This window comes from Lotus japonicus, chromosome 2, assembly GCF_012489685.1.
Source record: "Lotus japonicus ecotype B-129 chromosome 2, LjGifu_v1.2".
Lineage (NCBI taxonomy): Eukaryota > Viridiplantae > Streptophyta > Magnoliopsida > Fabales > Fabaceae > Lotus > Lotus japonicus.
In genome coordinates, this window is record NC_080042.1 from 55,843,069 (window position 1) to 55,855,023 (window position 11,955).

Below are 11,955 nucleotides of genomic sequence, written 5' to 3' on the forward strand. Positions count from 1 at the left end.
ATTATAAGACCTAATACAAAAAATTGTGTTTATTAAGAAAGAATCAAATGTGTCTAATTAGTGCATTGGTTTTTAAAAAATGCATCTTATCAGTGTTTCATGATTATTTTCATGCCTCACATAAGCCTCTCATATCATTACTAATTTCGTCTTGTAGTTCTTGCAAGTTGCATCTATTGGAGCATAGCACATGAAATTTACCAAACCTTTCACAAAAAGAATTAAAGAAATGAATTTTTTTTAAAGGTGTATATTAGAAAATTAAAGTTTTTACTATTCACTAAAATATTTAGCAAATTAAAAAGAGGTTACCTCAAAGGTAAAGTAAACATCGTTATATATATCTTGATGATTTTATGTTGATAAACATGCTATGTATCAACCTTAGGGTAGGCAATACATGACTTATATGTATATATACAACATATATATATACCCCCTTTATCACATGTTGTTTGTATTATCTATTTTATTCCGTGAGTTGACCCTAGCGCCTTGGCTTTGTGTGTATGTTTGTGTTTGGGCGGTCGGCCTGCTGCCAGGCGTCCGTCAGCCGGTTCGTGATGATTCGTTGTGCGGGAAAGACCCGGAGCGAAATGACTATTACTGAAGCTTTCGACGAGGACCCGGACTTCATGCCTGATCGAGGAAGGGTCGATGAAAGTAGTGTGGGATATGGGTGGTTAGAGTCTTTGAGTTGGTTGTTAGAGTCATAGCTCTGATTCGTCTTGTGTACTTTTAGGACAGGGTAGTCTCCGACACGTTACTTTCGTGTGGTTCTCCGTAGTTGGGAATCCCATGGAGTAGTCGGTTGTAGAGGTCTAGAGGCGGCCATCCGGGGCTAACTATTCCTTTCTGTCACTTGTTTAATATTTCGAACTAATTATGCTTTCTGAAAACTTGTAAACCTTGCCGTCACTGGAGGATGCTCGTGACGATGCTTTTAGTTACAGCAGGATTGTAATAGTATTGTATATTAATCGCTGTTAATCGCGGTTGGGATGAGTCTTTAATTCGACAAGTCTTTTATTTAAACAAAACGAAAAAAAATTCCTGCTTTTCCGCTTTATATTATTTTTGAGTGACTAAAGTGACGCCACCGAAATCGGGGTGTTACTATTTATTAGAAGAGAACAATATTTTTTAAATTTACTATTTTTTTACTATAATTCCAATCTTTCAAATTCTCACATTAATTGGAGTAGCGTGTATTTAGTTTTCCTTTTTAATTGAATTTCCAATATAAGATTTAAGATGAACAAAACACCCTAGATAACAAAGATTGAAACTATAAACTCGCTGTTTTAAAGATTCATGTTCCTATATTTTCAAAAAAAAATTAATATTCTTAAAATGAAGTATTAATTTCGTTTTTAGTGATGCAAATGAAACCTTTGTAGTGGAAAGAGTACTTTTTTCACCAAGAGTATCATTTATAATGTTATTATAATTATTAAGTTGTGTTTCAATTTTAGTCTTAAATTTATATTATGTTAATAAATAGATATTTTATCAATATTCATTTTTAATATCATTTTTTCCAATGTTATGATTTAATTTGTAATTGAAGTTGTATTTTATAAGTTCTGGTGTATTTTTTTAATACTATACCAAAACTTGTTTGTTGGTTATAAAATAAGTTGTTTTAATACTACTGGTACCGTACGCCTTACAACAGACGGAAGCTGGGATCCTCTTCATTATTCAGAATTTGTGATGAATTTTGACATTTTGTTGCAAAGGTTGAAAGGGGGTGGGGTAGAATGCATATTTCAGACAAGAATGAGGTAATGTCATTTTAACAACCTTGAGTGGGTGGGTGAGTGTGTTTTACTCTAAAAAATGATAATTATTAGCGAATTTTAACATATTTTGATTACCATCGAAAAGATAAATTGCACCTTGTACCTCCTCACCTGAACCCATATGTCTCATTTCTCTTACCACTTAAGTTATCATACAGGGACACAAACACAATTGTTTAATGTGGATGCTACATGCATTAAAGAAAAATGAATTATTTAGTGACAGTGTGACACTATTTTGGGGAGCTTTTGTTGGAATATGCACTAATAGCTTAATATTATTTATATTTGATTATTAAAATCGAAATATGCAAGAGATACCTATAAGGTCACACACATATAATCAACCCACTATAAAGTTTTTTTTATAAGCAACTAGAATGTAATATCTTATTTGACTAGGTTCATTACATGAACACTTATTGGGTCAGGTTTATTGAATGAGCACAATAAGCATTAAGGAGAATTATGGTTAGCCACATTGGGAGGCTTATAAGTAGAGCATGAGATGCTCAAACCCTATGATATTTTGCTCAGACTCTTGCCTCCGCTAGCACATCGAGCCGCAAGGTTTCAAGTGGGAGTCTTCGTGTGGACTTCTATAGTGATGAAGTTGCCATTGCTTCGTGTGCTCATGTCTTCAAGATGTAATCCTTATTCTCTCTTGCGTGTTTGCTTGTTGTTTGAGTTTTGAAACATAGTTCTGCAAGATATTTCAAACAGAGAATTCTTATTCCGCTGCGAGGATCAACCATATAATTCCCTTCAATGTTTTGGGTTTTATGTTTTTGTTTGGTTGACTAATCTGAATTGCCAGCTTGTGAGTTGTGCCTTATCTCATTCACTTCTTTTACTTCCTCCTCTCATCTTTCATATTTCATAAAATATTCTTATCAAGTACAAAATTTCAGCTAATTTAAGTACAAAATTCAAAATATGAAGAAAAATAAAAAACAAATAAATATAAGATTCAATGAGTGATTTAACAACTACATATTATTAATTATTTTTTTGGTCAACTATATTAATAACTATTTATTAATAAAATTGAAGGTCTTGGGCCCAAAGTTGTGCAATGCTGGCGCAGCCCAAATGCTGGTGGGAAAAAATGTCTCTTTGGAATGGTAAAAAACATTGGTTTTGAGAACAGGGTAATAGGATGTAATAGATTTCCATTCCCTCCCCTCCAAAATCCAACCCACAAATAGGGCACAAGGAAAAGGATGTCACAGCTGTGAGAATAGTGGAGGTTTGAGAGCTACAGAGGCATCACATAGCTGAAACTGAAATGGGAGAGAGGTGTAGGCCAGAGGGAGAAGAAGGCAAACAAATAGACAATTTAAAAATATTGTCAATTAGTCTTCAAGAAACTAGTGTTATATGATGTAAACAATTTTAAAGCGACACAATAATCGCCATCGAACAAGTGAACAGCATCCACCACAACCCTATTGAAACAGTATTCATCTAAAAATCAGAACATGCGACACTGGAATAGTGGCATTTTCGACTAGAAGCAGCGGGTACTACAGATTTGAATTATAACAATTAGAAAGCGTACACAAGCAGCACTGAATGTAGCAAACTTAACATTACCCAATATTCAAATATAAAACCAAAATTTTTATCCAAAAACAGTAGCATGATAAATCCCTTAAAAGACGCGGTACGATTTCCCCATGGTACTCTTCAGATACAAGCACCTAACCTGAAATCAATAGCAGGTTATATTAGATTATTGGCTGGTTACAAAAAGCAATTCCACATGATTAGGGTTACATATGCCCAAAGTTCTCTGAAGCTAACACATCCACAAAGATGCAAACCAAAAAGGCATTTATCAAACAGTCCATCCTTGATTTGAATACACATTATGTACAGTGGTGTGGAAGCCAAACTAGGTATGCAAACTGAAGACGCATTGCCGTACTTACGCACATTGCAAAACACAATACACACACATTAAATTTAAGACTATTTGTATACTAGCTGAGATCTTAATTACATCAAGAACAGATAACTAAATTGAAAACAGAAAGCAATGGTTTAACTCAAATATTAAGAGTGTACTTACATTTTGCCAGTTCTTTTTCAACAAAGAGACAAGGAAGTTAACACTCAGTTGCACGTTTTGAAAGATCTGTTTTTCCTCCATGCTAACATTACCCACGGCGACTCCCATGCAGAGCACCTTTTTTAGCTGAAATTTGACCATAGCCTTGGTCTCGTTAACCTTTGCTTCAAGGGATTCTTGGTGAGTGACAAGTGTAGGGAACTTGCCTGCATAGTCAGACAAATATCAAAATCAACTAAAGCAATATTTGAAAACTTGAAAGAATCACATGCTTAATATAGCAATTCTTGCTTCTTCTTTTATAAACCAAATCAATTAATCACATGATAGGGGTGGGTGGGGGATAAAGCTTGAACCAGAGAATATATGAAGCAGTTTAGAAGATTCTTAAGCAGCTAGTAAAACAAAAGAAATACAAAACAAAAGTAGCCAAATATAATAAGAAATGATGATAACAAAAGATCACCAAGTACACTCAAACTCCAAAAACTTAAAAAACCCTAGAGCAACATCTGGGGTGGGGGGGAACTTGCCTGCCTTGTTGAGACCAGGACCCAAAAGACGAGGAATCTGCTTAATGACAGCCTCAGAAGCTAAAAATGCATGGTATTTCTTAGCTAGCTTCTTCACCAACTTCTTATTTTTGTTCAGCTTCTTCAATGCTTCGACATCCATCCAGTCCAATCCAATCTTCTCCGCCTGAAGAGCAGCGAAAAGACATCATTAACACAACAGAGTTGCCAATAATTGAAATAATCTAAACCAAAAATCGATAAAAACACCAGTATCATCAAATCTACATGAATGACATTGCTCCCTCGAATTAATTACGGTTAGAAAATTACAGAAACATTGTGTCATTTCAAGTTACTTAAGTCATTACTAATAACCAACCAGTAATTCAAATGGCACACAAGAACAAAAATAAATGGTCTATAAAGCACTATATCATGTTATAGTAGTTGTAATACCTCTTCGACGTGTTGAGCATCACCAAGCATGCAAATCTTCATCTTGGGTCGAGGGATATGAGGCAACTTGACAGAGCCACTGAAACGCTTGTCTTTCTGGGGATCATAGTTCTTGAGACCAATCTGGAGTTCAATGGTCTCCACAAATTTGCGATTCTTCTCCTTGGAATCAGTCATGATTCCAGAGATAGCTTCTCTGACAGCATCATTCTGAAGCTTACTGCACATTGGGTAATCAGATACAGATCAGAAGAAAAACCTCACATATGAATGAAAACGGTGGAAATTGGTAGCAAAAACGCATGAACAAATTAGAAGAATGTGAAGAGAATTGAATACCTCATCGTTTGGAATCAGTGGAAGAAGAGCTCACAGCTGCGATTGGAAACAAGGAAACGGAAGATTGTTAACAATGGCGGCGGAAAACAGAAAGGAGAGGAGAGTTTTGGGAAGAGAGATGTTACATACCAGTGGCGAAACCCTAATGAGATTTGGCGGCTGGAGCTGGGAAGAAGTTGAGCACACTGTGAACCGATATAAGTACTAGGCCGGGTTGGGTTTGGTTTGGTTTTCCTTAGAAAAATGAAATGGGCTATGCTATGCATTTCCATCTATTTGAATTATTTATCATCTCTTCATCCTCACCCAAAAAGCACAAGAGTGCCTACAATAATTTTAAGAAACATTAGAAAGGAAAACAATCCAACTGTTGATAATAATTTTTCATCTTCAAAGGAAACGACACTGATCCATTTTGCTATATTCATTGTCGTCACCATGTTCCGGCCAACAACACATCAAACGGTGAGCGGCATAGTGAGCGACAAGGCGAAGATCAAAGAAGGGACGCTTAAGCGGTCCTGCACCACCACGAAGATAGGATCTGAACCCCTATCCTCTGCGAGATGTGCTGCAACAACCCAACACCTGGTTCGCTACGTCACGTCACGCCGAAGCAGCACAAGCGAGAAGCAGAGCGCGAGAAAATGGGTTTTTTTTTCTGGGTTTGTTGATGGGAGAATATTACTCTTCTTCGATCCCATCATCTTCAATCCAACCCAGATCTGCAACGACAATGGAACCCGTATCAAGTTTTGAGTTGGTTTTGAAGCTCAAAGAAACATTTGGGGTTGATTTATGGAAGGTTGATGCTGGTTTTGAAGCTCAGAGAAACCCATATCGTTTGCGAACTTCTCCACCGCTAGACTTTCGTGCCTCAGAATTTATGTTTGATTAATTGTTAGTTTGTAATGAGATTCTTGAATCATGAATTTCTTTTTGTTTTTTCTAGAATTCTGAGTTTGAAGGTATGAAGAAGATGAAGATGATGAAGTTTTTTCTTATTTTATTATTTTTTACCCATAAAATGTTAGTTTTTAGACGGAAGTGTAACGACGGACCAGTTTTGCAGCAAAGTGTAAACGTTGAGGATGGTTTTTGCTAATTTTGAAGTTCTGGGACGATTTTCGCAAGAAGGCTAAAGTTGGGGGACCAAAAGTGCAATTAAGTCTATTTTATATTATATGTACCCAAAAAAAAGTTTTTATATTTTTACTCCCTATAAAATGGAAGTAATTTGATTAGTCTGCATTTTTTATGTCTTTGGGTTTGGTCCCTAACTCAAACGAAATAAGTGGTTTTATTCACTATTGATGTTAACTTTCGTTACAAAAAGCTTGACGTGCAAATAGTGAAATAGAGATGTGTCATCATTAGGTACCTCACTTATAGCCTCTTTTTTTTTTCCAAGGTATTCCCACAGCCGACCTCCACGAGACTAATCATTTGAGGATCTGATATCACGTTAAGTGGGTAGACCTCTCCCAACAAATGCTTCTCCATACGCACTGCCCAGGAATCGAACCCTAGACTAGATGGTTAAGGAGCTCAACTATCTTACCAGTTGTGCTACACTTTGTTGGTACTTAGAGCATCTCTAATGCAAGGTTATTAGTTCTTATTTCTGAGATAAGAACTAAGAACTGAGTTCTTAATCATTGGAGAGGGGTGACATGCAGTTCTTACTTCTTAAAAATAAGAACTAGTTCTTATATAAGGAGTTTCACTTTTTGAGTTCTTAGCATAAAAAATTAATTTTTTTTTCTCATTCATCAATTGATTTAATTTAAGTATTGAATTAGAATTTATATTTTAATCAAAATTATATGAAAATAAAAAATATTACTAATATAATGGTATTGTGGGACCAGATGAATAGTGCTAAGAACTAAGAACTCATGATTGAAAGAAAATCTACAAAGAATTGCTTAAGCACATGTGACAGTACATACCCACATAAATAATGCTAAGAACTAAGAATTAAGAACTTAGCATTGGAGATGCTCTTATTCTACCTATGTGACATCTTACATGACATTTTTGAAGCATCTCTCTAATTGTGTAAAAACATAATTTTTATTTGAGGAATGTGCATTACACAAAAAGAAAAAAGAAACAACGTAGTGGGATAAAGAAGAGAATGCGGGTATTGACAACACCACTATATCTCTCATTTACTTGAGTGTCATGTTTGCAAAATGTTGACAAAAGAAAGGGAGAGAAGAGGCCTTAATTAAAAAGATTGATAACAAATAGTTCGCTCTCTTGTGAAAGGTGAAGAAGGTAATTATCCATCTATATATATATATATAAAGGAGACTTGAGTTTTTTGCATTAAATAATATCAAGTAACTCCTGCATCTACATTAAAATACATTAAAACATAAAGAATTTCTTTTCCAATAAAAATATTAAATAGTAAAATTAAAACTGAATAAATTGTAATGTCAAAAACTATCCAACTACCAACATTAAATAATATATTTATAAACTTATTTATCTTCATTTTTATAATTATTTATATATTAATTATAAAATTTCCTACACATTTAAGTAAAAGCTAAATATAATGTGATAAAAAAATTTAAACATATGTAGTTAAAATATTAATTACTGACCTCAAGTTGAGAAAAAAATCAATTTATGTAAAGTAATGTATTTTATATAAAACAAATATATGAAATATCATAAATAGTTAATGATTAAATGTTTTTCGTAAAGATATACTTAGAATTTTTTTTAATAGTTACATGTGTTGTTTAATATAGATTATAACGTTGTTTGTGTTATTTTATAAAATAATTTGACATACATAAAAAATTAATATATTATAATTATTTAAGTCTTTTAGAATAATCTTTTTATATACATTAAAAAGTGTATAGAGTATACACAAGATGATATTTAGAATAAAATTTTATTAAATAATATTTTTATATGGAAACATTATTTATAATTAAAATTAGTTAGTTTTATTAATAAAAAATTAGCAAATAGTTTTAAAATTAAAAAGTGCCGCAATAACTTAATAATAAATAATTTATAAAAATATTTTAAAATTAACATTATTAAGTATCACGTGGATGTCAAAAAAGTATGACGTGAGTGTATTTTTTTCAGAAATTGATTCAATTATAAATATTGATCTATTATATATTAGTAAAAAGATCAACTTAAAGAAGTATAACAGAGAAAAATAATTAAGGCTAAAACTGAAAAATAATTAATTTACTAAATAATATTTTAGAATATTAAAATTAAAATTTATTGTATTTATCAAAGTTAAAGTTAATTAATTGTTGATAAAAAGTATAAGAAAAAGTTGATATAATTTATTTGGTGATATTAAAACTTTTTAATTGATTTAAAATATTTGAAATGCACTTTATAATTTATTGTATGTTTAAATAAATACATTTTTAAATTGTTAAAATTATTTCAATGCTAATTATTAAATTTGAATAATATTAATTATTTACACAAAGAAAACTCTAATACTCATAATGAAATGTTTTAACACAATTATTTTTATTTTATTATAATTTATAAGTAAAAAATATTTAATATATATTTAATATTTTTATTTAAACTCTAATAAATTTTATATAATGTTGATAAAATTGTAAAAACACCCGTGCAACGCACGGGTTTTATATCTAGTACTTTTGACCCGTGCGATGCACGGGGGTATTTATTTTTGTTTATGGGTGTGATTTTTTTAAAAATTGGTGTTATTTTTGTTATATTTATCAAAAGATTATTGATGAAATAAAAGAGAAAAAATAATTTCAGATATAAGAAAACCTAAATCTATAAGTTTTTTTTTTGTGTCATGAATGTATTTGATTTATTTTTTAGAAGTGAAATTATTTTATTTATTTGTGGGTTTTTTCCTTATTTATCCAAATGCTACATTATTTAATTTTGCTTTTAATAGCAATTTAATATATATTTTCTGTAGAGACCGTATTTACATATATGAGCTAATTTTAGACACTAAGGAAATTATCATATTTTTTTTATAATTTGAATAATTAGAATGAGAATAAAACTGAGAATAGTGATTTTCCTTATAAATTTCATGAAATTAAAAAAAAAAACAGAAATATAGTATGTCAGTTTAAAATTGTAAAAAATTATAGAGGATGAAACTTACAATTGCTATTGTGATTCCACATTTCCTGAAAAGAAAAAACATGAGTATAATTTGATTAAATGGATTCAAGTATTGTTTATTTTTGTATATAAATATGTAAAGAATTTACGTATATGACATTGCGAAGAACTTATTTGTAACTACATTTGAAGTAGTATGAGAGTTGTTGTCATCGTTGTCGCAAATGAGTATTATTAGTCATGCACGATTTGTAACTATAGAGAATGGTATATATAGTTGGCTATGTGAAAATACCAGTTTTGGAAAATATAAACAAACATATTTCAATGATTGTCCTTGACATGTTTTTATTGTCATGGCAAAAGAAAGTGTAATGGAAAACTATCTCCTTTGAAAATTTAAAGGGATTCTCCTATTTGACGGAATTAATGTTAATTTTGTAATGAACACTGTGTCCAACATTTGATCCAGATATCACCTTGCTTCCAACAAATATGTTCCTATTCAAATAACTCTCAAACGCGTACCATTACAAATTCTAGGTTATTGATCAATGTTTCTTAGAATCTTTACCGGAATGTTTTGTTTCAAAGCTTAAAAAACACATCGTACTAGAAGCCAAAGATGAGTTTCACCAGGGCCCCACGGTGGGCGTCAATGTTCACGTAATGAAAATGATGTAGGTATCAAGTCTGGATCTAGTGTGATCCGCATTGAACGTGGATATTCATGTTTATTTATATTGTGCACTTTTCCAAAATCAATGTTATTTTTATGATCTTTATTAAAAGAAAGTTTATGAATTAATAGAATGAAATTAATTTTAGATATAAGAAAATATAAATTTGAATATTTTTTAAAATAATTTAACCACATGTAAAATTTTAGTACCTTATCATTTTTACCAAATCGAAAGATGGGAGACTGTTCATTCATGCATAATTTTTTACCGGACATTTTTTGTGTGTGATTACAACAGGTATCAAGGACAACTTTCTCGCACCTCGACTAATCCTACACACGGGGGTATCAAGGACAACTTTCTCGCACCTCGACTAATCCTACACACGGTGCGTGACTGGTAAAGCTAAATATTAATAGTTTTTGTTCTAGCAATGAACATTGAAGAAAGGTATAGTACCTAGAGAGTGGAGAATTGTGCTAGAGAGAGAATGAGAATGAGAGAGAGAATGCTGAATTTCATGTATGATTTTATCCAATGAGCCAAAAGTCCCCTACAATTGGTAACTCCCCCTATTTATAGAGTTTGGGCATTATCTCTTGGGCCAATTGGGCCTCCGAAGCCAAGGCCCATCTTAAGGTTAGGGCCCTGCCCCGGGGCGGGCTACATGCTAGGCGTTGCCCCTCTAGGGGCTCGCCCAGTCCACTAGTCCACAAGACACCGAGCTTGAAGTATGAGAGCTAAGTGTGTCTTTTAAATGCCTTTACATATGTCCTATAATACACTGGGATTTGAGCTGCCAACATGGCTTAAGAGAAGAAAAGCAAACTACGTTGCCAACATGGCGTGAGCAAAAGGAAACTAGCATCTTTAGTCATCCAATCCACTGACTTGGCGAGCAACCTGAGCTGACAAGTCCACAAGTCCACAAGCGGCGAGAGCGATCGCTCCGTACTGGCGGTCAGCTGGAACAGGTGCATGATCGTCTACCGGCGGGAAAGGTGGCAGGCATTGGTCACGTGCCGATCACCCAAACGTTGATTGGCAGTATTCCCGGCGAGCGACTAAACTTTGTTGCTGGTGTCACCTATCGGGCGATGATGTTTGGCTATTATAGTGGCGAGGCCTTTCGCGCTTTCCCCTATTTCAAAAACCCTTCGAAACCTCAACTGCCCCACGTGATGCGTCAGTTGCATCAATTTCCCTCTTTCTCCGGAAACGTCACTTCACTTTTCATAACCGTCCCATCGTGCGCAATAACTACCCATTACACGCAACCCACTTCCCAAAAAACCATCATGACTTCCAACCCTCCACACGCGTCCAACACGCGTCACCCTTCCAGACTCCCCCCTTTCCCTATAAAAACCCTTCTTCCCTACAATCATCCCTTTCCGAAACCCCTCTTCACCTCCCTAATCGCTTACCAGACTCCTTCTGCCAACTTCCGTTCCGGAGCCATCGCTTATCACCCCTTCCGCTACCCACTCTTCACATCTTACTCCGGTGAGTCCTACTGCCCTTATCTTTGCATCATATACATACTCATCTTCTCCTGTCTTTCACTTCGCTGGTTTCTAAAATGGCTTCAAACCCTACCTCCCCTAATCACTCCACTTCCTCCTCCGAAAGCGACCCTGATTCCACCGCAGCCGGCGGCCTCCGTTTAGAGGTCCCGGAGATCCCTGCTTACCGGCTAAAAACCTTCGCCACTTTGCCCCTTCCCGTCCAAGTAGCCCCCAAACATGAGGCCATAGACCAACCTTCTATCTTCCAAGATAGCAACCTCATTGTGGAATTCGTGGGTTCCTTGGGTGGCTTGTCCAATGATGACGAGTTTAACGCCAAACTCAGGATCTGGATTTGCCTTCCTGAGGACCGCCCCTGGGTTCACAAGCTAGACGACGACGTAAAGAGATCTCACTTTTTCTTTGCGTACGAATACATGTTTAGCGAGCTTGGAATCA

At 34.1% G+C, this 11,955-nt stretch overlaps 1 protein-coding gene across 1 annotated transcript; it reads right to left on the reverse strand.

The window, feature by feature from the left end:
- Positions 1-3,308: 3,308 nt before the first annotated feature.
- On the reverse strand, positions 3,309-5,442 carry LOC130738436 (60S ribosomal protein L10a). Its single transcript, XM_057590411.1, has 6 exons — positions 5,319-5,442; positions 5,190-5,225; positions 4,851-5,070; positions 4,413-4,578; positions 3,880-4,085; positions 3,309-3,513 (listed from the first exon to the last, which is right to left on the reverse strand). The coding sequence occupies exons 2-6, from the start codon at positions 5,192-5,194 to the stop codon at positions 3,460-3,462; spliced, it is 651 nt and encodes a 216-aa protein (XP_057446394.1). The 5' UTR covers positions 5,195-5,225; positions 5,319-5,442; the 3' UTR covers positions 3,309-3,459.
- Between the last annotated feature and the right edge of the window lie 6,513 nt (positions 5,443-11,955).